The 22632-nt window shown below is 42.0% G+C and overlaps 1 protein-coding gene across 5 annotated transcripts in view; it reads right to left on the bottom strand.

Moving 5' to 3' along the window:
* The window catches only part of ttc28 (tetratricopeptide repeat domain 28), a 760569-nt gene extending 742152 nt beyond the window's left edge, over nt 1-18417 (bottom strand). For 3 of the 5 annotated variants that reach the window (XM_072588038.1, XM_072588039.1, XM_072588042.1), the window contains exon 1: nt 18174-18417. In XM_072588038.1, coding sequence (XP_072444139.1) covers nt 18174-18200 — 27 coding nt within the window. In that variant the 5' untranslated portion in view covers nt 18201-18417. The remainder of the gene's footprint in view (nt 1-18173) is intronic. The other 2 variants (XM_072588040.1, XM_072588041.1) reach the window with 1 other exon arrangement.
* Nucleotides 18418-22632: the final 4215 nt, after the last annotated feature.

Below are 22632 nucleotides of genomic sequence, written 5' to 3'. Positions count from 1 at the left end.
AACTCAAACTATTTGACTATAGAAGCCATCACAGTAGCTGAATATGACATCATCCTTTAAAATCTTCATTTCAGAAAGTGAACTTTAAAGCAAGCCAGTCGTACAACAATAGTAGATGGATCTCATTTTCTTAAATAACTCTTAACCTTACTTACATTAAACCTTTGTATCCATATTTTAGTTAATAACTTTTTCATTTCTTATGTAATTTTCAGTAGTACTAGTAATAATAAATTGCTGCTTACATACAAATTGGCATTCTTAGTTCAAAGACCACTGAGAATATATCTGGTGTGTAGTCACAAGCATACTAACTTTGTAGCCACTTCTAAACACCCTCACTGTCCCTAAAATGCTAATTTCATATTTACGGAATTCCAAATTTATCCACTACGAAAAAATTGCATTTAAAATGTTTTACATTGATATTTTAGCTTCTAATTTTAATCATTTATATTTCTATCTGAAAAATGGAATTTAAACTTGTGGATAGAGATTTTCACTTACTGATTTGTCATCTATGGGAATACTTCAATGTGATTGGTTGCTTGCTCACATCACTGCTGTTGCACAGTATTTAACTTAAACAGTCATTATAAAAAGAGGAAGTTTGTAGCACAGAGACTGTTCTGTGTGTCGCTTTGAGGTGAACAGGTAATGCTACGGTCAGCCAAAACCACAAAACCTAAACCAATGGAATTACTGATCTTACTCATGAAAGATGATTTAAAACAGTTCTACCTTCCGTCCTTCTTCCTCCAAAAATGTTTTGTATTTTACTCTCACAACTCCTGTGCTAAAATTGCTGTCTTTTGTTTGAGCTTTTCTTTCGTGCTGAGCCCACTGTTGCACCTGATAACTACGAATTCTGTATAAAGCTGACAGTCACACAGATGTGAATATTCCCTGATTTGGGTAATTCATTGATCACTTTTATTGCACTCCCGGTCAGGCAATAGTAAAAATCTCACCAACTGGCAAATAATCCTTTCCACCAAATTACAGAATGTTGCCGCTATCTTTCTCTCTCTCTTATCAATACTACAGTAGCACAAATGTACTTAGGGGAACATATATAATTAACTGAGGGAAAAAGAAATCAAAGAATATGTTTATAGGGTTAGATGAAGAACGATGGCTAAGTCTCATGTGGAGTATAGATTTGTTGGGCCGAATGGTCTGCTGCTGCACAGTAAATAGCTTGTGATACTTCTTTTATATCTGGTGTGGCTCTGGTGAACAAGTGTTTGCACGGGGCAAATACAGAATCCCAAACTAAACCCACTGAGTCCAATAGTAATATGTACACACTGAGCATTCATTCCCTTAGAATGTTCCAAATCACTTACTAAAAGGAGTTTCAATCAAGAATTAGAAACATAAGGAGGGTAGGTGGACTAGAAATATTGAAAGCATGCTAAAAAGTTTATTTTTTAAAAAAAAGGTTTCTGAAGTAAAGGTTAGAGTGCAGCAAACAGCAACATTTATAAAAAAGAATGAAGAACAGGATACAGAAAAATCCCCAATATTGATAAAAAGAATTGAGAGAAAAGAAAAAATGACAACCAGCAGGAACTACTCACTCCAAACGCTGTGAAGTTGGGGAAGTATTTGAAAATGAACAAGGATCCCCAATCAATGCTGATAGAGATAGAGACAGAGAGAGAGAGACAGAGACAGAGACAGAGAGAGAGAGAGAGAGAGAGAGAGAGACAGAGAGAGAAAACACTAGCTGATGCCTTAAGACAATTAGCATTCAGTGCAAGCAACTGACTTGTTCTGAGTTCAAGGATTTACCAGATTTAGATGAGTGAGGGTATTGTATTCATAAATGGAGTGCTTGGCACAACTGGATATCAGCTGTATCTGCACTGAACAAGCTGTGATTTCAGCTGTTTTATCCTGCCAGTCTCGTTTACATTTTTACTAGTAGTATCTTGAAAGGCACAACTTATCAAATGGATCTGGTAGCAACAGCAGATTTTAATTATTTTCCCTATAGCCTCATTTTGCTCATTTTCTGATAGAATATTTCAAGCAAGGACTGTACTCCTGGGATAAATCAGGCAGCTGTTTACAATGGATTGAGGTCCATGCACAGGCCAGGGAGCTCGAAGCAACCAACAGCGAACTGTATGGTCACTGGTGCTCTGACCTCTCCCCTTTTGTTCCTTCCATACTTCAATATAGTATGCTACAAGTTCCTGTTTCTCAATGTGTTGAAATCAACATTTAACTCTTAAGTGTTCTGCTTTAAAAAGGCGAGGAGAGAGCAGTTTAGAGGAAACCATTTTCCGTGCAAAGAAGCATCATGATGTGCACTTAAAATGCCAGGGTATAGTAGGCTATGGATCAAGTGTGGGTAAATGGAATTAGTAACGTTTGGTGTTTATTGGTTGGCGTAGACATGACATTCTGACTCAAGTTCATGGTTTTGCAAGACCATAGCTTTCCTTTGGTTCAATGGAGAATCTATAGATTTTTGAAACCATCACTACTTTGCCTAGTGTTTTTCCCAACCTTGGTGGTCTTCCAGCTGCATAATGCATCTTGGCTCTTCACCCAAATTAGGATTTCTGACATTTGCCAAACCAAGTAAAAGAGAGCAGTGGCTGAACGTCTGGAATATGGTTTCAAAATCATGAAACACTTTACATTCACATACGGAAGAGAATTATAAGAGAACAATTTAAAACTGGAAAAGTTAAAATGTAACAGAAATTTGAGAAAAAAGCAAGTTATTTGATTCCACCACTTCACACAATCAACACAAGAGCTGAATTAATTCACTCCATTTAAACTGGATTGAAAAGACCCCACTGCAGCACCTCACTGTTTATAATGACTCCAGTCCCTGTTTCAATTTACTCTGTCAAAGATTGAATGGGCTTCTTTATAAAGAAAGTCCTAAATTTACTGTTAAGTAGTATGAACCCATGCCCCCTTATCCATCTATTACAATCCAAGTAGAAGCGATTTTCACCTTATATCTCTCATATATCAGTTACTATTTTATGCATCTTGGAAATCTTGAGCTAACTCATTTCAAATCTGAAAAGAACAATTTCCATTCCTCAGACATCCCAATAAATGAATATACAAACCAGGAGCAGAGTAATACATTCAGTCCATCAAGCTTGCTGTGCCATTCAATAAGATTATGGGCTGGTCTATTTGTGTTTCAAATTCCACATTCCCAACTATTCCTGAATACGAGGAATCAACTTCTACACTCTTCACTGAACTCAATCTGGTGTCTCAATGACCAGACCTGCAAACATATTAATGATTTGGTCTGATCACATCTTTTACAGCTCTAACACATACTCTTTGGACATTCCACATTCTATAGCTCTTACTTGCTCAATTACTGCTCTGTAGAGGTTGGACATGTTAGACATAGAGTCTGCAGTGACCCATTGATCTTTGAATGTTCGCCTAAAACTTTTCCCATGTCAGATCTCGTGGGCAGACAGGGTTGATTTTTTTTTCCCCCAATGTGCAACCCTTGTCAACTGTCCATGTTTGATGCAGTCAGCACTCTCGAAACCCAGGAGAAGGTGAGGACTGCAGATGCTGGAGAGTCAGAGTTGAAAAGTGTAGCACTGGAAAAGCACAGCAGGTCAGGCAGCATCTGAGAAACAGAAGAGTCAACGTTTCTGGTATAAGCCCTTCATCAGGAATGTTGAAACCCACCATGTCCTCATTCTCAGACTAAACTGGCATAAATCAGGTCACCTCTAAATCATCATTAAGTTCCCAATTCTGTTCTGTCGTAAGACAAAGTGATTGAATGTGGTCATTTGACACTATTGGGAGTTCTTAGAAAATGAAAAAACTTATTCTGAAGGTATCTTCAAACACTTCATGAAGCAAAATGGCTGAAGTAGAAATCCCAGAGAGGGCTTAAGGTGAAAGCCTTGGAGCATCATGTGGATGGCAGGTCAAGAGACGAGAGCCAGTATTAACCAGAGTGGGGTTTCATCAAAGATTGGGTATATGAAGAAAGTAAAAGCAGCAAGAAAGAGTCAAGCATGAATTGAAACAAAGTGTTTGGGTGGGGGTGGTGAAGCAGAAATGTCAGCATTTGCTGAACAATGGGTAAGGGAAAAAAGGGACTTTAATGACTGAGAAAGAAGAATGCAACATAGATTTAAACAGAATGTGGGTTTAAATAACTTGAAGTAGGTAAGAGAAAGCAGACAAACAGAGGGCTGGAAAAAGACAAAATGCCTCTTCGATTGACAAGCTAACGGGTTAAAGTGTTTCTAAAAATGGAATGTGGTTTCAGGAAAGATTGACTGCTCATTAGTTTAAGAAATAATTGTCAGGCTTTAGCTGGTCAGTAATTCTAAATGGCTCTTGTTAATCTATGTTTAAATATTAAAATATCTTCAAATTGAAGAAAAGGTTTGGATTATTTGCAGTAATCTATTACTAATGTAAAAGCAACAACATTTTGTATGCTGTTACAACACAGGAAAAGTTAATGTAGAATATTGAATTCTAGATTATGGTGTTTGATGACAAGATCTTTCATGGGCAAAAATGCTTTTTCTGAAAAGGAAGAAACATGGATCTATAATTGATGTAACCATCACCTGAACACAAATAGAGACAAGCTTCATGAGATCCATGTTGAAATGACAAAACTGTCTATATGAAAAGATTATTCTGTATGAATTGTCTACATGACAATTCAGGGAAGCCTTCAGAAAAGAGATAACAAGAATCCAGAGAAAGTATATTCCTTTCAGGGTGAAAGGAAAGGCTGGTAGGTATAGGGAATGCTGGATGACTAAAGAAATTGAGGGTTTGGTTAAGAAAAAGAAGGAGGCATATGTCAGGAATAGACAGGATAGATCGAGTGAATCCTTAGATGAGTATAAAGGAAGTAGGAGTATACATAAGAGGGAAATCAGAAGGGCAAAAAGGGGACATGAGATAGCTTTGGCAAATAGAATGAAGGAGAATCCAAAGGGTTTTTACAAATATATTAAGGACAAAAGGGTAACTAGGGAGAGAATAGGGCCCCTCAAACATCAGCAAGGCGGCCTTTGTGTGGAGCCACAGAAAATAGGGGAGACACTAAACAAATATTTTGCATCAGTATCTACTGTGGAAAAGGATATTGTAGATATAGACTGTAGGGAAATAGATGGTGACATCTTGCAAAATGTCCAAATTACGGAGGAGGAAGTGCTGGATGTCTTGAAACGGGTAAAAGGTGGATAAATCCCCAGGACCAGATCAGGTGTACCCGAGAACTCTGTGGGAAGCTAGAGAAGTGATTGCTGGGCCTCTTGCTGAGATATTTGTATCATCGATAGTCACAGGTGAGGTGCCGGAAGACTGGAGGTTGGCAAACGTGGTGCCACTGTTTAAGAAGGGTGGTAAAGATAAGCCAGGGAACTATAGACCGGTGAGCCTGACCTCAGTGGGCAAGTTGTTGGAGGGAATCCTGAGGGACAGGATGTACATATATTTGGGAAGGCAAGGACTGATTAGGGATAGTCAACATGACTTTGTGCGTGGGAAGTCATGTCTCACAAACTTGATTGAGTTTTTTGAAGAAGTAACAAAGAGGATTGATGAGGGCAGAGCAGTAGATATGATCTATATGGACTTCAGTAAGGCGTTCGACAAGGTTCCCCATGGAAGACTGATTAGCAAGGTTAGACCTTATGGAATACAGGGAGAACTAGCCATTTGGATACAGAACTGGCTCAAAGGTAGAAGACAGAGGGTGGTGGTGGAGGGTTGTTTTTCAGACTGGAGGCCTGTGACCAATAGAGTGCCACAAGGATCGGTGCTGGGTCCTCTACTTTTTATCATTTACATAAATGATTTGGATGCGAGCATAAGAGCTACAGTTAGTAAGTTTGCAGATGACATCAAAATTGGACAGCAAAGATGGTTACCTCAGATTACAACAGAATCTGGAGCATATGGGCCAATGGGCTGAGAAGTGGCAGATGGAGTTTAATTCAGATAAATGCGAGGTGCTGCATTTTGGGAAAGCAAATCTTAGCAGGACTTATACACTTAAAGGTAAGGTCTTAGGAGTGTTGCTGAACAAAGAGACCTTGGAGTGCAGGTTCATAGCTCCTTGAAAGTGGAGTCGCATGTAGGTAGGATAGTGAAGAAGGCATTTGGTATGCTTTCCTATATTGGTCAGAGTATTGAGTACAGGAGTTAGAGAATCATGTTGCGGCTGTGCAGGACATTGGTTAGGCCACTGTTGGAATATTGCATGCAATTCTGGTCTCCTTCCTATCGGAAAGATGTTGTGAAACTTGAAAGGGCTCAGAAAAGATTTACAAGGATGTTGCCTGGGTTGGAGGATTTTTTCCGCTATAGAGAGGGGCTGAACAGGCTGGGGCTGTTTTCCCTGGAACATTGGAGGCTGAGGGGTGACTTTATAGAGGTTTACAAAATTGAGGGAAATGGATAGGGTAAATAGGCAACGTTTTTTCCCTGGGGTCGGGGAGTCCAGAACTAGAGGGCGTAGGTTTAGGGTGAGAGGGGGAAGATATAAAAGAGATCTAAGGGGCAACTTTTTCATGCAGAGGGTGGTGCGTGTATGGAATGAGCTGCCAGAGAGAGTGGTGAAGTCTGGTACAATTGCAACATTTAAGAGGCATTTGGATGGGTATATGAATAGGAAGGGTTTGGAGGGATATGGGCCGGGTGCTGGCAGGTGGGACTAGATTGGGTTTGGATATATCTGGTCGGCATGGACGGGTTGGACCGAAGAGTCTGTTTCCATGCTGTACATCTCTATGACTCTATGACAGGGGCATGTCCTGTTTAATTTATATATAGAGGATAATTTCACACATTGGGAGATAAAGAGCTTGCCTGCCAATTAGCCAGCTTGGAAACAATGGAACTAGACTCTGGAAGACATACTGAAATATATTTGAACAGTTGCTTTTGAGCAGCGAGAAGGAACAGTGAATTTGTGACAACAGCTGGAACTTTCTCACTTGTTTCTCTTCATATTTCAGAACACAGCACTCAGTGAAAAAGCAAACTGGGAAAACAACCATTCACTGAGAACACAAGATACCAACAGAGTCTGCTAAGCTGAGAATACAAGTCAAAAATTAATAACTATGGACTCAGGTTAAAAGTCTAACACCTCAAGGGCTCTAAGGACTTACATCACATTCTTCCAATGTATAACAAACATTCACCTTATTACCATGCGGTGTTTGATATTACATTTTTATTACTTTTTGTGGAGTTAATAAATAATATAATTTCTCTATCACCCAAGTAAACCTTGGTAACCAACCCAGAGCTTTTGATTTAGATAATTGTCTTTACTTGATGCATGACATAGCTGCATGCTAACAGAAATAAAAATACCTGATGTGATTGACCAAGAACAGGTTAAAACAAGGGACATCAATTCTCCCTCCTCACTTGGTCGTAACAAAGTAACACATGACCAGCTCCCTCCCCACTCAAGGTGTGGACCCTTGCAAGTCATGTTCCCACCAAAAAATAAACTTTGAGCTTTTAACCATTTAATCTCTATCACCTTCCAACACCTCCTCTCTATATGTTTTTTTTCCGTGCATTGACATATCTTTGAAGAAATTTTGGATATACTCCAGTTTATACTTCAAATCAATGTCTGTGAGAAGATTTGTAGCTCGGGTTCTCGTTGTTGTGGTTCTGTTCGCCGAGCTAGGAATTTGTGTTGCAGACGTTTCGTCCTCTGTCTAGGTGACATCCTCAGTGCTTGGGAGCCTCCTGTGAAGCGCTTCTGTGGTGATCTTTCCTCTGGCATTTGTCGTGGTTTGAATCTGCCGCTTCCGGTTGTCAGTTCCAGCTGTCCGCTGTAGTGGTCAGTATATTGGGTCCAGGTCGATGTACTTATTGATTGAATCTGTGGATGAGTGCCATGCCTCTAGGAATTCCCTGGCTGTTCTCTGTTTGGCTTTTCCTACAATAGTAGTGTTGTCCCACACGAATTCATGTTGCTTGTCATCCGCGTGTGTGGCTACTAAGGATAGCTGGTCGTGTCGTTTCGTGGCTAGTTGGTGTTCATGGATGCGGATCGTTAGCTGTCTTCCTGTTTGTCCTATGTAGTGTTTTGTACAGTCCTTGCATGGGATTTTGTACACTACATGGGTTTTGCTCATGCTGGGTATCAGGTCCTTGGTTCTGGTGAGTTGTTGTCTGAGAGTGGCTGTTGGTTTGTGTGCTGTTATGAGTCCTAGTGGTCGCAGTAGTCTGGCTGTCAGTTCGGAAATGCTCTTGATGTATGGTAGTGTGGCTAGTCCTTTGGGTTGTGGTATGTCCTCTGGGTTGCAGCATATCCTCATTCCGTTGTCATTCCGAATTCGACTAGGATAACACTACTATTATAGGACAAGCCAAACAGAGAACAGCCAGGGAATTCCTAGAGGCATGGCACTCATCCACAGATTCAATCAATAAGCACATCGACCTGGACCCAATACACTGACAACTGGAGCAGACAGCTGGAACTGACAACCAGAAGCGGCAGATTCAAACCACTACAAATGCCGGAGGAAAGATCACAGAAGCGCTTCACAGGAGGCTCCCAAGCACTGAGGATGTCACCTAGACAGGGGATGAAATGTCTGCAACACAAATTCCCAGCTCGGCGAACAGAACCACAACATTTCAAATCAATGTCTAACATGAATTGTCAAGTCTTCTTTTGGCAGGGGAATATGTCAGCATTTTGAAGCCATTGTTTAGCTTCCTCTGCTTCCCAGATTGGTGTGCAATCACAGACAATTTGGCGCACCGATCTTTATATTGCTGAGGCTAAACGCCAGCTTGTGGACAAATCCTCCTACTGCCCCCTTGACCATGACCCCACCTCCCACCACCAAACCATCATCTCCCAGACCATCCAGAACCTCATCACCTCAGGAGATCTCCCATCCACCGCCTCCAACCTCATAGTCCCACAACCCACACTGCCCGTTTCTATCTCCTGCCCAAAATCCACAAACCTGACTGCCCCGGCCGACCCATTATCTCAGCCTGCTCCTGCCCCACCGAATGCATTTCTGCATACCTTGACACGGTCCTGTCCCCCTTAGTCCAAGAACTCTCCACCTACGTTCAGGACACCACCCACGCCCTCCACCTCCTCCATGATTTTTGCTTCCCTGGCCCCCAATGCCTTATCTTCACCATGGACATCCAGTCCCTATACACCTCCATCCCCCATCACGAAGGCCTCAAAGCCCTCCGCTTCTTCCTTTCCCGCCGAACCAACCAGTACCCTTCCACTGACACTCTCCTTCCAATCCTCCAACTTCCTCCAAACCAAAGGAGTAGCCATGGGCACCCGCATGGGCCCCAGCTATGCCTGCCTCTTTGTTGGATATGTGGAACAGCCCATCTTCTGCAGCTACACTGGCACCACACCCCACCTTTTCCTCCGCTACATCGATGACTGTATCAGTGCTACCTCGTGCTCCCACGAGGAGGTTGAACAGTTCATCCACTTTACTAACACCTTCCACCCCGACCTCAAATTTACCTGGACCATCTCAGACTCCTCCCTCCCCTTCCTAGACCTCTCCATCTCTATCTCAGACGACCGACTCAACACGGACGTATACTATAAACCGACTGACTCCCACAGCTACCTAGATTACACCTCTTCCCACCCTGCCCCCTGTAAAAACGCCATCCCATATTCCCAATTCCTTCGCCTTCGCCGCATCTGCTCCCAGGAGGACCAATTCCAATACCAAACAACCCAGATGGCCTCCTTCTTCAAAGACTGCAATTTCCCCTCAGACGTGGTTGATGATGCTCTCCACTGCATCTCCTCCACTTCCCGCTCCTCCCCCCTTGAACCCTGCCCCTCCAATCACCACCAGGACAGAACCCCACTGGTCCTCACCTACCACCCCGCCAACCTCCAGCTAAATCATTCATCCACCACCAAGGATATATTTCGCTCCCCACCCCTATCAGCGTTCCGGAAAAGCCACTCCCTCCGTGACTCCCTTGTCAAATCCACACCCCCCACCAACCCAACCTCCACTCCTGGCACCTTCCCCTGCAACCGCAAAAAATGCAAAACTTGCGCCCACACCTCCCCCCAAGGGATCCTTAAATATCCATCAGAAATTCATCTGCACCTCCACACACATCATTTACTGCAACCGCTGCACCCGATGTGGCCTCCTCTACATTGGGGAGACAGGCTGCCTACTTGCTGAACGTTTCAGAGAACACCTCTGGGATACCCGGACCAACTAACCCAACCACCCCGTGGCTGAACACTTTAATTCCCCCTCCCACTCCGCCAAGGACATGCAGGTCCTTGGCCGCCTCCGTTGCCAGACCATGGCAACACGACGCCTGGAGGAAGAGCGATTCAGCTTCCGCCTAGGAACCCTCCAACCACAAGGGATGAATACAGGTTTCTTCAGCTTCCTCATTTACCCTCCCCCCACCTTATCTCAGTCCCAACCCTCGAACTCAGCACCGCCTTCTTGACCTGCAATCTTCTTCCCGACCTCTCCGCCCCCACCCCCTCTCCGCCTATCACCCTCACCTTAACCTCCTTCCACCTATCGCATTCCCAACGCCCCTCCCTACCTTTTATCTTAGCCTGCTTGGCACACCCTCCTCATTCCTGAAGAAGGGCTTATGCCCGAAACGTCGATTCTCCTTCTCCTTTGATGCTGCCTGCCCTGCTGCACTTTTTCAGCAACACATTTTTAAGCTAATGTTTTACATTTGCCCATGCTAAATTTCTTCTGCTCTTATTCCAGTCAGTTACAATATTTTGGAGTTCCAGAGCTCAAAATCAACTCATCTGCAGAATATAATCAAATTCCATTGCTTCTGATTATTTATATTACAGATTGTTGAATTGATTTCTGATAGCCCACTGATCCTCAGCCAGGCACAGGTCCACTAACAAATATCAGCTGCTTTCTACCCTTCAAGGGACAGACAGCTCGTGGTCATCAAGAGTCTGCAATAAGAACTCAGCAATATTCACATCTATGAAGTTGGCATCTGAAATATCCAGCACAATGAATATCAATGTGGTAGTTAGCTCACGAAAGAAGGCATCAATGCTATGTCCTTGACTCATCACTAAGCCTGAACAATAGCAACATCATGAGCCATAGCAGTGGCCTTTCATGTATTCGTCAAGGTCATTGAGCTCATAAAATCAGAATTTTTGCAGAGATAGCAGGTATATCCCTTTAACACAGAACTGCAGTCACATGGAAAACCAAACCTCGGTATAAACATACACTGGAACCTCTTAAATTAAAACTTATCTAGCTGTAGTTAACCATGTCAGACTCAGTGGCATTGCGAGATTACAATGGTTGGAGGCTGCCAGCTACAATTTGTCTCCCAGACATGCAAAGACCTCAAAGATGGTAAATATCAGAGAATGCAATTCTCTGCTTTAAAAAGAATGAATCCTGTGACCGAGTTCAAACATGGTTCAAAGAACTTCATCTCAAACTCCACAAGAGATGGACTTTGCCTGAAAGCATTCAAATTTATAACATTGGGGATAAGCACTTAGAAAACATACATTGTTCGGCCAACACATGCATAAGTGCAACTTTACTCATGAAGAACAAAACTGGAGAACAAAGGGTGTAATCACCAAAGAAATAGAAAAAGAACAGAAATTAAATATCCAGTTTGCATTTGAGGAAGCAAAAAAAAACTTGAGGTCTCTGGAACTTTGTAACTGGGGTTCACTGCCATTTTCCTGTCACATTAAGCATGGAATAAATTCTGGTTAATTAGTCAAAATGACATTAGCAGAACTGAATACTATCCTTTAGCAACCACAATTCCAGCATTTATTTTCTCAATTAGTTTAATAAAATATATTCGTCAATTAGCACAGCACCACAGGATGTCCTTCCACTTAATTACCATGGAAACACAAACACTTTCAAGGCTCCAAGAGTCATTTGCTACTTTCTAATAAAATCTGAATTTCTACTTTTGGGAAGGTGGGGTGTTGGGGGGGGGGGGGTTTCCAGTCTCTACCTGTGTCACCCCTTTTCTCTCTCATTGTCTCTTTCACCTCCCCCAACTCCTGCTCCTCACCTCCCCCCACTCCTGCTCCTCTTGGCTTCTTTCCATCTCTTTTTCCCTGTAATAAACCTGTCACATAGGATCACATCACACTCCTTTTCACTCAAATCTCGATTATTTCAATACTTTCCCACTTGCTCTGATTTGCTGACCATTTGCAAGGTTGTGCTACTTTAATTGCTTGTCGTTTGGGATGTGGTCTGGGAGAAAACTAACATCGACACAATTTAAAATAATCACTCCATCACTGACCCTTGTTAATTTCATTTCTCACAACACAAATATTTAAAGGTGCAGAGGCAAACAGCACCTTGAGCACTGCAGCAACACTAAAGATGATATGTAATCAGAGTCATTTGCTGAATGAATTGATCTGTCAATTAACCTCACACCAGGTTGTAACACTCTAGATCTTCAGAATGAAATGCAAATATTAGCGTCCTAATCATCTAGATGCAGTCGAGAAAAGCAAGTCTTCAAGCAACATATATGGTATGTAAGAAAGTAACTTCACCAATTATTAGTTTAAAAATAACAATGGACTGAAACTACAATGTTCTTATGCATCTATGTCAAATTTCACATCGCAGCTGCAATCACACCTTCAGAACACTCTTGTTCAGATTGCCTGCATTCTAAGTTGAACATAAGGGTACAGCACAGATAATACAGAAATTTAGAAATGGTTCATTGAAAAAGATTCATGACAATGTGACCATAGCTTCTGCATCTGGCTGCAAGGGGGATATTCTGCAGTCAGAGCTCCAAATTTCAGTGGTAGTGATATAAAGAAGGTGGTTATACTGTAGTAGCAAAGAGCAGAGCTTCACTGGTTCATTTGGATAAGCTTTTGGACCTACTGGCAGCTCACTTTTAAATGTTCATATCCTGGTTTTCAAATCTTTCTAAGCCTCAGTCCCTCATCTCAATAACCTCCTCCAGGTCAACAATCCTCTAAGGTATCTGCACTCCTCCAGTTCTAACCTTTTGTACATTCCCAATTGTAATTGTTCTACCATTGGAGGCAGTGTTGCCAGCTAGGCCGAAGTCTCTGTAGCTCCTTCCGTAATGCTCCATGTTTCTCTCCTCAAAGTTGTCCATTAAAACCTATTCTCTTTGAACAAGCTTTTGGTCCCACTTACTATTTCCCATTTCATGGATTTTGTCAACTGTTATTTTATATGATTTCTGTCAAGTGCATTGGAACATTTTACTAAATGAAAGGCACTAAGACTAGTTGTTGTGACCTGCCTTTGATTTTGAATATAGACAAAGAGCTGGTGAAAGACAAACTGGAAATAGGTCAGGTCCACACCCCCCTACGACCCACCCTCCCATTCTGGCACTTTCCCCTGCCACCGCAGGAACTGTAAAACCTGTGCCCACACCTCCTCCCTCACCTCTATCCAAGGCCCTAAAGGCACCTTCCACTTCCAAAGTTTCACCTGCACGTCCACCAATATCATTTATTGTATACGTTGCTCCCGATGTGGACTCCTCTACATTGGGGAGACTGGGCACCTCCTAGCAGAGCGCTTTAGGGAACATCTCCGAGACACCCGCACCAATCAACCAAACCGCCCCGTGGCCCAACATTTCAACTCCCCCTCCCACTCTGCCAAGGACATGGAGGTCCTGGGCCTCCTTCACCGCCGCTCCCCTACCACCAGACGCCTGGAGGAAGAACGCCTCATCTTCCGCCTCGGAACACTTCAACCCCAGGGCATCAATGTGGACTTCAACAGCTTCCTCATTTCCCCTTCCCCCACTTCATCCTAGTTTCAAACTTCCAGCTCAGTTACTGTCTCCTTGACTTGTCCTACCTGCCTATCTTCTTTTCCACCTATCCACTCCACCCTCTCCTCCTTGACCTATCACCTTCATCTCCTCCCCCACTCACCCATTGTACTCTATGCTACTTTCTCCCCACCCCCACCCTCCTCTAGCTTATCTCTCCACGCTTCAGGCTCACTGCCTTTATTCCTGATGAAGGGCTTTTGCCCGAAACGTCGATTTTGCTGCTCGTTGGATGCTGCCTGAACTGCTGTGCTCTTCCAGCACCACTAATCCAGTAAACTGGAAATAGGGTCAAGTCTGGTATGTCATTACACTCTTGTGACAATCCCGGTTAACATTAACAAATTTTCTACAGCTTGGGTGAGTTTTTAATGCTGTAGCTGCTTAATAAATACAATGGGTCTGACCCACCAGGGTTGCAGTTCTTTCAGTAAAGTGATTGATGATGGATTGGGGTGCACTCAGAACATCCAAAGAACACTACATATTTCTAAACCTCAAAGTACAACGATGGACTTGCTTGGGAATGACACGTGGCTAACTCTTGAATGCAAGGGACCAGTGTTATTGCCAGAGTTTAAAAATCATACAGAAGCCAGATCTGGTTTTCATCTTAATTACAGATCTTCTAACGCCAAAGATAACAATCACAAACAGCAACAATAACAGGTCCTCAAGGTGGAACAATGTTATAAATTAAGCAATCACCAAGCAAGGAATCAATACAAAGCTACCCAAGGATACAAAGCAACCCACAGCAATACATTGTCAACAGAACTTCTGTGCCATCAGTGAAAATTAATGAGAAAATTGTTCAGCTCAAGAGAGAGCTTTGAGTTTTAAGATTAGAAATCTGCAATCCCCTTCTTGCTCAATTGTTAATCTTTCACACAATGTTTTGTTGAATCAGTGTCTTCCATATAGACAGCAAAGAAAATGGCAGCCTTTAACATATCATTTGCCAAGACAGGATAATGGTGTGTTAAAGGAAATAGACACTCGTCTAAATCCCACCCATCAATGATTCCTTCCCGGCTTCCCAACTTTGTTCCAAATCAAAACGTGCGAAAGTGCTGCAAAGTGAAAGGCAATCGTAGACCACCCAGAACAGTTAAACTATAGGGCATCTTCACTCAGTTAACTGTGAAATTAACTCCAAACACATGGAATAAATCGAATTCCAGAAAGTATAGACCATCAAAAAAGGCATTAGTGGTAAAGTCTGATTGCACAGTTTTCACATACAGCTCTTGAGTATTTTCAGTCAAATTTGAGCTGTTCACAGGGTGCAGAATGCCTACACTGGTTACCCACAAAACAAGTCACTAGGTTTCAAAAAGCACTTCATTATGAAGTACTTTCATGTGATAAGATACTTTATAAATCCCAGTAAAAACGTAAAATCAAAAACTCTACCACTGTACTTTTCTTCCTGACTATTTCTCCTTCACCACTGTTAAAAAGACAGAAAGGATTTACAAAAGTGTTGCCAGGGTTGGAGGATTTGAGCTATAAGGAGAGGCTGAACAGGCTGGGGCTGTTTTCCGTGGAGCGTCGGAGGCTGAGGGGTGACCTTATAGACGTTTACAAAATCATGAGGGGCATGGATAGGATAAATAGACAAAGTCTTTTCCCTGGGGTGGGGGAGTCCAGAACTAGAGGGCATAGGTTTAGGGTGAGAGGGGAAAGATATAAAGGAAACCTAAGGAGCAACCTTTTCACGCAGAGGGTGGTACATGTATGGAATGAGCTGCCAGAGGAAGAGGTGGAGGCTGGTACAATTGCAATATTTAAGAGGCATTTGGATGGGTATATGAATTGGAGGGGTTTGGAGGGATATTGGCCAGGTGCTGACAGGTGGGATTAGATTGGGTTGGGATATCTGGTCGGCATGGACGGGTTGGACCGAAGGGTTTGTTTCCATTCTGTACATGTCTATGACTATGTTTTGTGAAAACTTTATCAGTGCCCAAACACAAAATAATTTTTTTCCAAAAAGCAATGTCAAACAAATTCTGAAGTGGGTTTAAAAGAAATTCTGTCCACAATGAAACTACATCCATCAGTGTAGTCAAATAATTTGGCTGACCTCTGAGCAGTCAGAAACACAACTTTGAAATTCAACCACAGCAAATAGCAGCAGAGCCCATTGAATCCCTACGAAGTGAAAACAGGCCATTGGGCCCTTATGCATTCAGAAATCAAACTATACTGTTTCTGATGGAAGGTCATCAATCTGAAACATTTACTTTGTTTCTGTCCACAGATGCTGTCTGACCAGTTGAACATTTGCAGTTATTTTTGTTTCTTATTTCAGATTTCCAGCACCAACAGTAGTTTGCTTTTATACTATGAAAGAGGTGAGGGGAATTTGAGAATCAAAGTTGTAACCCAATACTTATCTTAAAACATACAATATATAAATCCAGCCTTTAAATAGATTACATGCCTCATCTGCTTAGACACGAATTCCAACTGATGCAAAGATTTGTTTTATTTTTCCAAGATTCTCAACATCTGGGCAGGAGGAGGATTTTATGTAAAACACATGATAGTTGAGTTATTTCCTGTAATCGTGGTGATTGCGTCATTTTTTTATTGCTAATTTATCCCTTTCAAGTTTAATAATCCTTCTTTTTCTGCCTATCCAGTCTCAATGTAAAGGACCATAGAGAGCCACTAACCTATTCCCAGCATTGAACCAATGATGGAGATCTTAAGGATGGACACCCTGGGCCGTATAATACTCCAATCTCCCTCACAATTGCATGGCCTACAGTCAAAATTACATTACACAGAATAGTCCAGGTCATTAACTGAGCATTGTGAAGGTTTCATCCTGCATTCTATCACTAGGGGCTCATACTAGTCACATGAACATAGCAACGGTAAATAGTTCAGCCCCTCGATCCTGCTCTCTGATTCAATTAGACTGTGGCTGATCATCCATCATTACATCACTTTCTCACACTATCTTCCTATCCTCTGATATCAACAGTATCCAGAAATCTATCAATCTCTATTATAAATCTGTTCAATGGTTGAGCTTCCATGATCCTCTGTGGTAGAGTGTTCCAAAGATTGTCCACCCTGTGAGTGAGGTAATTCCTCCTTATCTCAGTCCTAATCAGGTTTAGTCCTTATTCTGAGACTGTCCTGTACTTAGTTGATAGAGATATTATCCTATGTACATCCACCTTGTAAGAATTTCTAGGTTTCAATGATTTGCACCTCCACACAAACAAAGCAATTTACAACATCTTAATCCTTAAAATAAAAATCTCACCAGTTGTTACCTACATAGATGAAGACCCTCACCACTGCCACCATCACAAGTAAATAAACATGAACTAACATCCTTTTATTTCCAAAGATGGTCTTTAAGAGGTATGATTTCCTCTCGGGGATCAGATGATGGTTTCAATAAACCTCAATTCTTAAGCACAACAAGCAGACACTAGTACAAGTAAGGCCTCTGCATTGGTTAATTACCCACCCTTGTTTTTCATGTTTCTTCGGTCACCGGTTTGTAAAGACGAAGCCAGTTCTGAGGCAGGGAGAATTTGCGTGTGGAAAGTGTAAGGGTGGTGAGCCAGTTATTGGCAGTGAAGGTGAATTCGAAATACGAGGTTTTGATTTGTGTTATTTGTTCTCTTTCTCTATCCCCTCTTGAAAGCGAACAACATTCCTTACTTCAAAAGTAAGGAACCGTTAGAATGTTACCCGAGCTCCCAAAAAGTTAGTTCACTGGAACACAGGACGGGGTACGGAGACCCGGGACATAACGCGCGGACAGGGCTCCCCAGTTTCAGGCTGGGGGTTACAAAGCTCATCCCTTTAGGAGCTGAATTAGATGGGGGATCGTTAGATGGCGATGGCAGGAACGCTGTGCTTCCACTATTCACAGGCCCAATGCTCCCAGCTCTGGTGCAGCAAGACAGAGAGGGGGGGGGGGAAGAGAGGGAGAGAGAGAAACACTTCTGTAACAACACTCTCTCTGTGGTTTAGAGATTAGCCGGAGATTAAATGCGCCCTTAGATGCGGTTTATTGAACTTAAATCTCATGGGAAAAAAAACTGATGCAGAATCGAACTGTTTTTCCCCCCATTGTGTGGGAAAAGCAAGCACACGAGTGACTTTGAAAAGTTAAACAAAAGTTTCATTGCCCCACCCCTCTTGTCAGCTTTTTCTTGCGATTCAAAAGGACGGAGAGTTAGCAGGAAAAACGGGGAAAGCGAACTGAAACAATAATTAATGAAGGGGGAAGGGTTGCTGTTACTCACCTTCTCTCTCTTGCTGTCTGCTTCCATGGTACTGCTGTGGGGGACTCACTGGCTGGTCCCAACACCGGCAAATATCCCCATCCACCCGGACAAAAGCTTCTCCAATGTAGTCCGCCTCCCCCACTCCCGGATTCTAGCTCCGTTTATTAAAAGTTCGCCATGTTGTTCCACATACTTTTCCCCCCCCCCCCTCCCTCCTTTGGCACTCGGAGTTCTCTTCTGGAGTTCTGCGATATAACGGATATGGCTGCGGGATCCCGAGTTACAGGCGCTCAGCACCGCCAGACTGGAACACCCCCCCACACCCCACCTCCTCAGCTACCACATCCCAATTCAATCAGCCCCGCGTTCACCCAGTGCCCAGAACTACCATCACTGTCCCATTAATCTTCACCCACCCCTACCCGCAGACAGCTACAGCCTCAAACATCCAAATTCAATCCACGGTCCCATTAATCCCCACTAAAAAAAAATTCCCAAATATCCCACATCAACTTCCAGTCTCCCACTAAACCTCCCGTCTCCCACTAAACCTACCACCACTGCACTGAAACACGTAAATGCTCCTCGTCAGCTGGCATTATACCCCTCCAGAGACTACCAGAACCATCGAAATAACCCAGATAGCCCACACTCCTCTCACTAAATAATTCATACACTGCCACAATTTTCTAAATACTTCAAACAGACACACATCAATCTGAGCAGTCCCCACAGTCTGTACACAAATGACCCATATTGATGCCCACAGTCCATTAAACCCCTCCAGACACAGCCAGAGCCCCCATGCCAATATATTGGCTCCTCAGTACCTCCCAACATCCTCCAAGTTCTTATTATCCTCCAAGGTAATGCCCCAACCCTGAATCAAAAACCCCAGCCAACAATCAAATACCCCACATCGTGCTTCACTAATCCCAACCACTCCCTATCACAGCTCCAACTCAACCAAATGCTCCAGATTACCATCCACATCCCCGTACAATTCCTCAACTGGATCTTGAATTCATACAAAGTACCGTAGACCTCAAATCCACCCTCATTCTCCAGCCCCCACAAACACTACCACACCAGTGACTTAGGTAAGATTCATTGTATCACAGCTCAAGTGTTTTACAATCTATTTTTCGATTCATATTTTTAGATCTCTATTAAAATTGTCCAAATCCCATTAAGATGCCCCAAGAGAAACTCCACCCACTCCCAATGCTGACATTCCTTTAAGAGTAAGTTTACGTATCAGTAGAACTGGTGCAAAACGTGCTTCATGTCAACGTTAGAGCTGTATTGTGAATTTGGGGCCAGGTACAATGAGGAACTCTATTTTCAGTATCAAGTGAAACACTACTGTTGTATTCCAAACACTCACATTCTATCCAAGAGGCCCTCTTAATGTTGCCAAGTTTCTCCAAGAGCCCAGGCAAATGTTGCTGCAAACTCCTGAGACCCAGTGCAAATGATAATGCAGTACCCCAAGATCCATGTAAATGGTGAGACACTCCCTAAAGAGACCCTGCAAAAGGTGGCACACTCCACTGAGACCCACTCACCAAAACCCCTAAAAATGTTGACAAATCAGGATCCTCTATAAAAGGCAGCAAACTCCCTCAGACCCTCTGTAATCAATGGCATTCCCCAAAGAAGCGCTGGAAACAGTGACATGCTGCAGAGACAGAGACAGAGACTGCAGAAACAGACTCCCTGCAAATGTTCACATACTCATGTAAATACCTATAGTGGTGGCACAATCCTGGAGATCCCTTACCAATGCTGGTACACTCTGGTGTAATCTGAAAGAAATAAATCAGCAAACAAAAGGAAACTTACAATAATGTAAAAAGCTTATTACCTGCAAATAATACACAAATAATTACCAATTTATTCAAAAGCACTACCTGGATCTTTGGGATATCTGAACTGAAATGAATTAGCTTTATTATCATACATACTCAAATGAGTACAGTGAAAAGTTTTTAACTTGCCACTAACAGCACATCATACATACAGTGGTACCTAGGTGGAATCTGCAGGAATCTTCTGGAGTCGCTAGACTTCAGTTTCAAAACTTACGCTATGGAATGTTACAGCCCAAAACTCATGAATTGCACTGTTTCATCAAACCCCATTAACCCCCATCATAAACTCACTCTCTGATTCCCAACATGATTACCAAACTTGCCATCAGACCCAGATGCAACAATTTAAATTTAACCAAAAATTAAGTTTTTTTTAAACTCCCATTTATTCTGGGAGTTGCAATGCCATGTGTTACTAGTTTCCTAAGTAGTAGAACCCTTTACTACAGTTGATTTTCATTCCAGAATCTATTTAAAATTCATTAAATTTGTATTATAGTCAGTATATATTATCCTCCCTCATGTGTAATCCATCTTTTTTTAATTTATTCATAGAATGAGGACATCACTGGCTAGGCCAGCATTTATTGCCCATACCCAATTGCCCAGAAGGCAGTTAAGAGTCAATCACATTGCCGTGGCTCAGGAGTCACATGTATGTCAGACCAGATAAGAATGGCAGGCTTCCATTCCGAAAGGACATTAGTGAACCAGATGGGGTTTTTTTGACAATCGACAAAGGATTCATAGTCAGCATTTGACTCTGAATTCAAATTCCACCATTTGCCATGCTAGGATTTGAATCCACTTCCTTAGAACATTACCTGGATCTCAGGATTAACAGCGAGAATACTACCAAACAATTGCCTGCCCTCTCAGATGCTTAATTTGGTCAATTAATAGTTATCCCTGCATAAAGGATCGATGTATAATTTTCAAGTGTGAAAAGAAACATTTAAAAATGTTGCACCCTTTCAGTTACTACACAACTTGGCACATCTTTGGTCGTGTTGAAAATCGTTGCGCTGGATAAGCGCAGCAGGTCAGGTAGCATTCGAGGAGCAGGAGAGTCAACATTTCAAGCCTGAAAAATCGAGTGTCCTGCTTCTCAGATGATGCCTGACCAGCTGTGCTTTTCCAGTGCAATACTTTTCAACTCTGGTCTCCAGCATCTTTTGTGGTGTCATATTGTTTTGCTGTTCGCAGTCTGTTATACATGTGACTAAACTGCACAATGTTTTAAGTATTTTGAAGTTTAAAGAATGCCTTGATCTCAGAGAACTTGAGATGAATGAAAACAAAGGGGTTTGGAGCATACGACAGAAAGGCGAAGCAGGGAATTTGTAGAGATCGGCACAATCTAGCAAAACATCTAGAAATGATATGGAGATTCATTCTTTGACTAGAAGAGTGTGTTTCAAACAGCCAAAACATTAAAGCATACCATATAGCATATGGGAGGTTCCAGGCTCCTGGGACAAAAATATTCAACTGCTGGAATTTAAAGCCCTTGCATTCATTCAGCAAGTACTAATAAATATTGCAATAGCTATTTGGAATTTCAGAACAAACATTTACCTGCCTTACATTTACCAAAGGAAATTTCAACTGAATGAAGAGATAAATAATGAATGCTTATGAACCTAAAGATATTCTTAGCATGGATTTTTAGCATGTTTTTTGTATGCTTCCTGATAAAAGTCCTATTTCTAAAGGGTGAATGGCCAAATAGGGTAAGTGATGAAGAGTGCTTAAGATGATTGAAGTATAATGTCAAAGAAGAAAGGAAAAGAAGAAGTGATAATCACCAGGTATCAAAAAACCTCGGTTTCAAAATGTTTGACACAAAAGTTGTGTGGTGGCCTGTTCCACAAGAAGAACATCATGCACATGGATTCAAGAATTTCCTGACTGCAATCTATTTAGAAAAAAACAATTAGTTTTCTCATCAGATTTCTTTTCTACCACTCTATGAAGCTTAAATTAAAGAATGTCAGTCAAATTCATCATCCCCAACATATCCATTGACTCACCTCTCATAAAATGTACTTAGGCTTTTCCAAGGAAGTTCCCATTGCAGTTAATTATTTCTGAGATGGGCACTAATAAATATTAGAATTATGCTGGAGTCATGCTATCCTTGGCAGAGATAATTGTACTGAGGAATGTTTGGGACAAAATAAAACCAGAGACATTATCAAAATGCTTCAACTGGGACAGATGAATATTACAAATGGAAGATTTGAAAAGCTCTAATGCTTATTTTATTAAAGATTTGTATTCAAGCTTCAATTCCGATGTGGTAACTACCAATAACTGGAAAAAAACTGCTTGTTGATAACCTGTGCATGAATAAACAATAAGTATCAGGGCTGACAGTTTGTGAAAGAATGCAAGGAAACCGACCAATGATAGCATGCACATTTTCAATGCCAACCTTCATTTGGAAACTGAAGTACAGTAAGTTGCGGAGAATTCAGAAACTAAAACAAAGTCAACCATGATAGAACTTACAAAGCAGTTCATATTCAAAAATATAGCTAACAGCCTTGAACTTTTCACACTAGGCATTTTATTCAAAAATACTCAAGAAATCATTGTTT

Source organism: Chiloscyllium punctatum, chromosome 17 (assembly GCF_047496795.1).
Source record: "Chiloscyllium punctatum isolate Juve2018m chromosome 17, sChiPun1.3, whole genome shotgun sequence".
Classification (NCBI taxonomy): Eukaryota; Metazoa; Chordata; class Chondrichthyes; order Orectolobiformes; family Hemiscylliidae; genus Chiloscyllium; species Chiloscyllium punctatum.
Note: the sequence above shows the minus strand (reverse complement) of the source record. Positions and strands in the feature narration are given on the sequence as shown.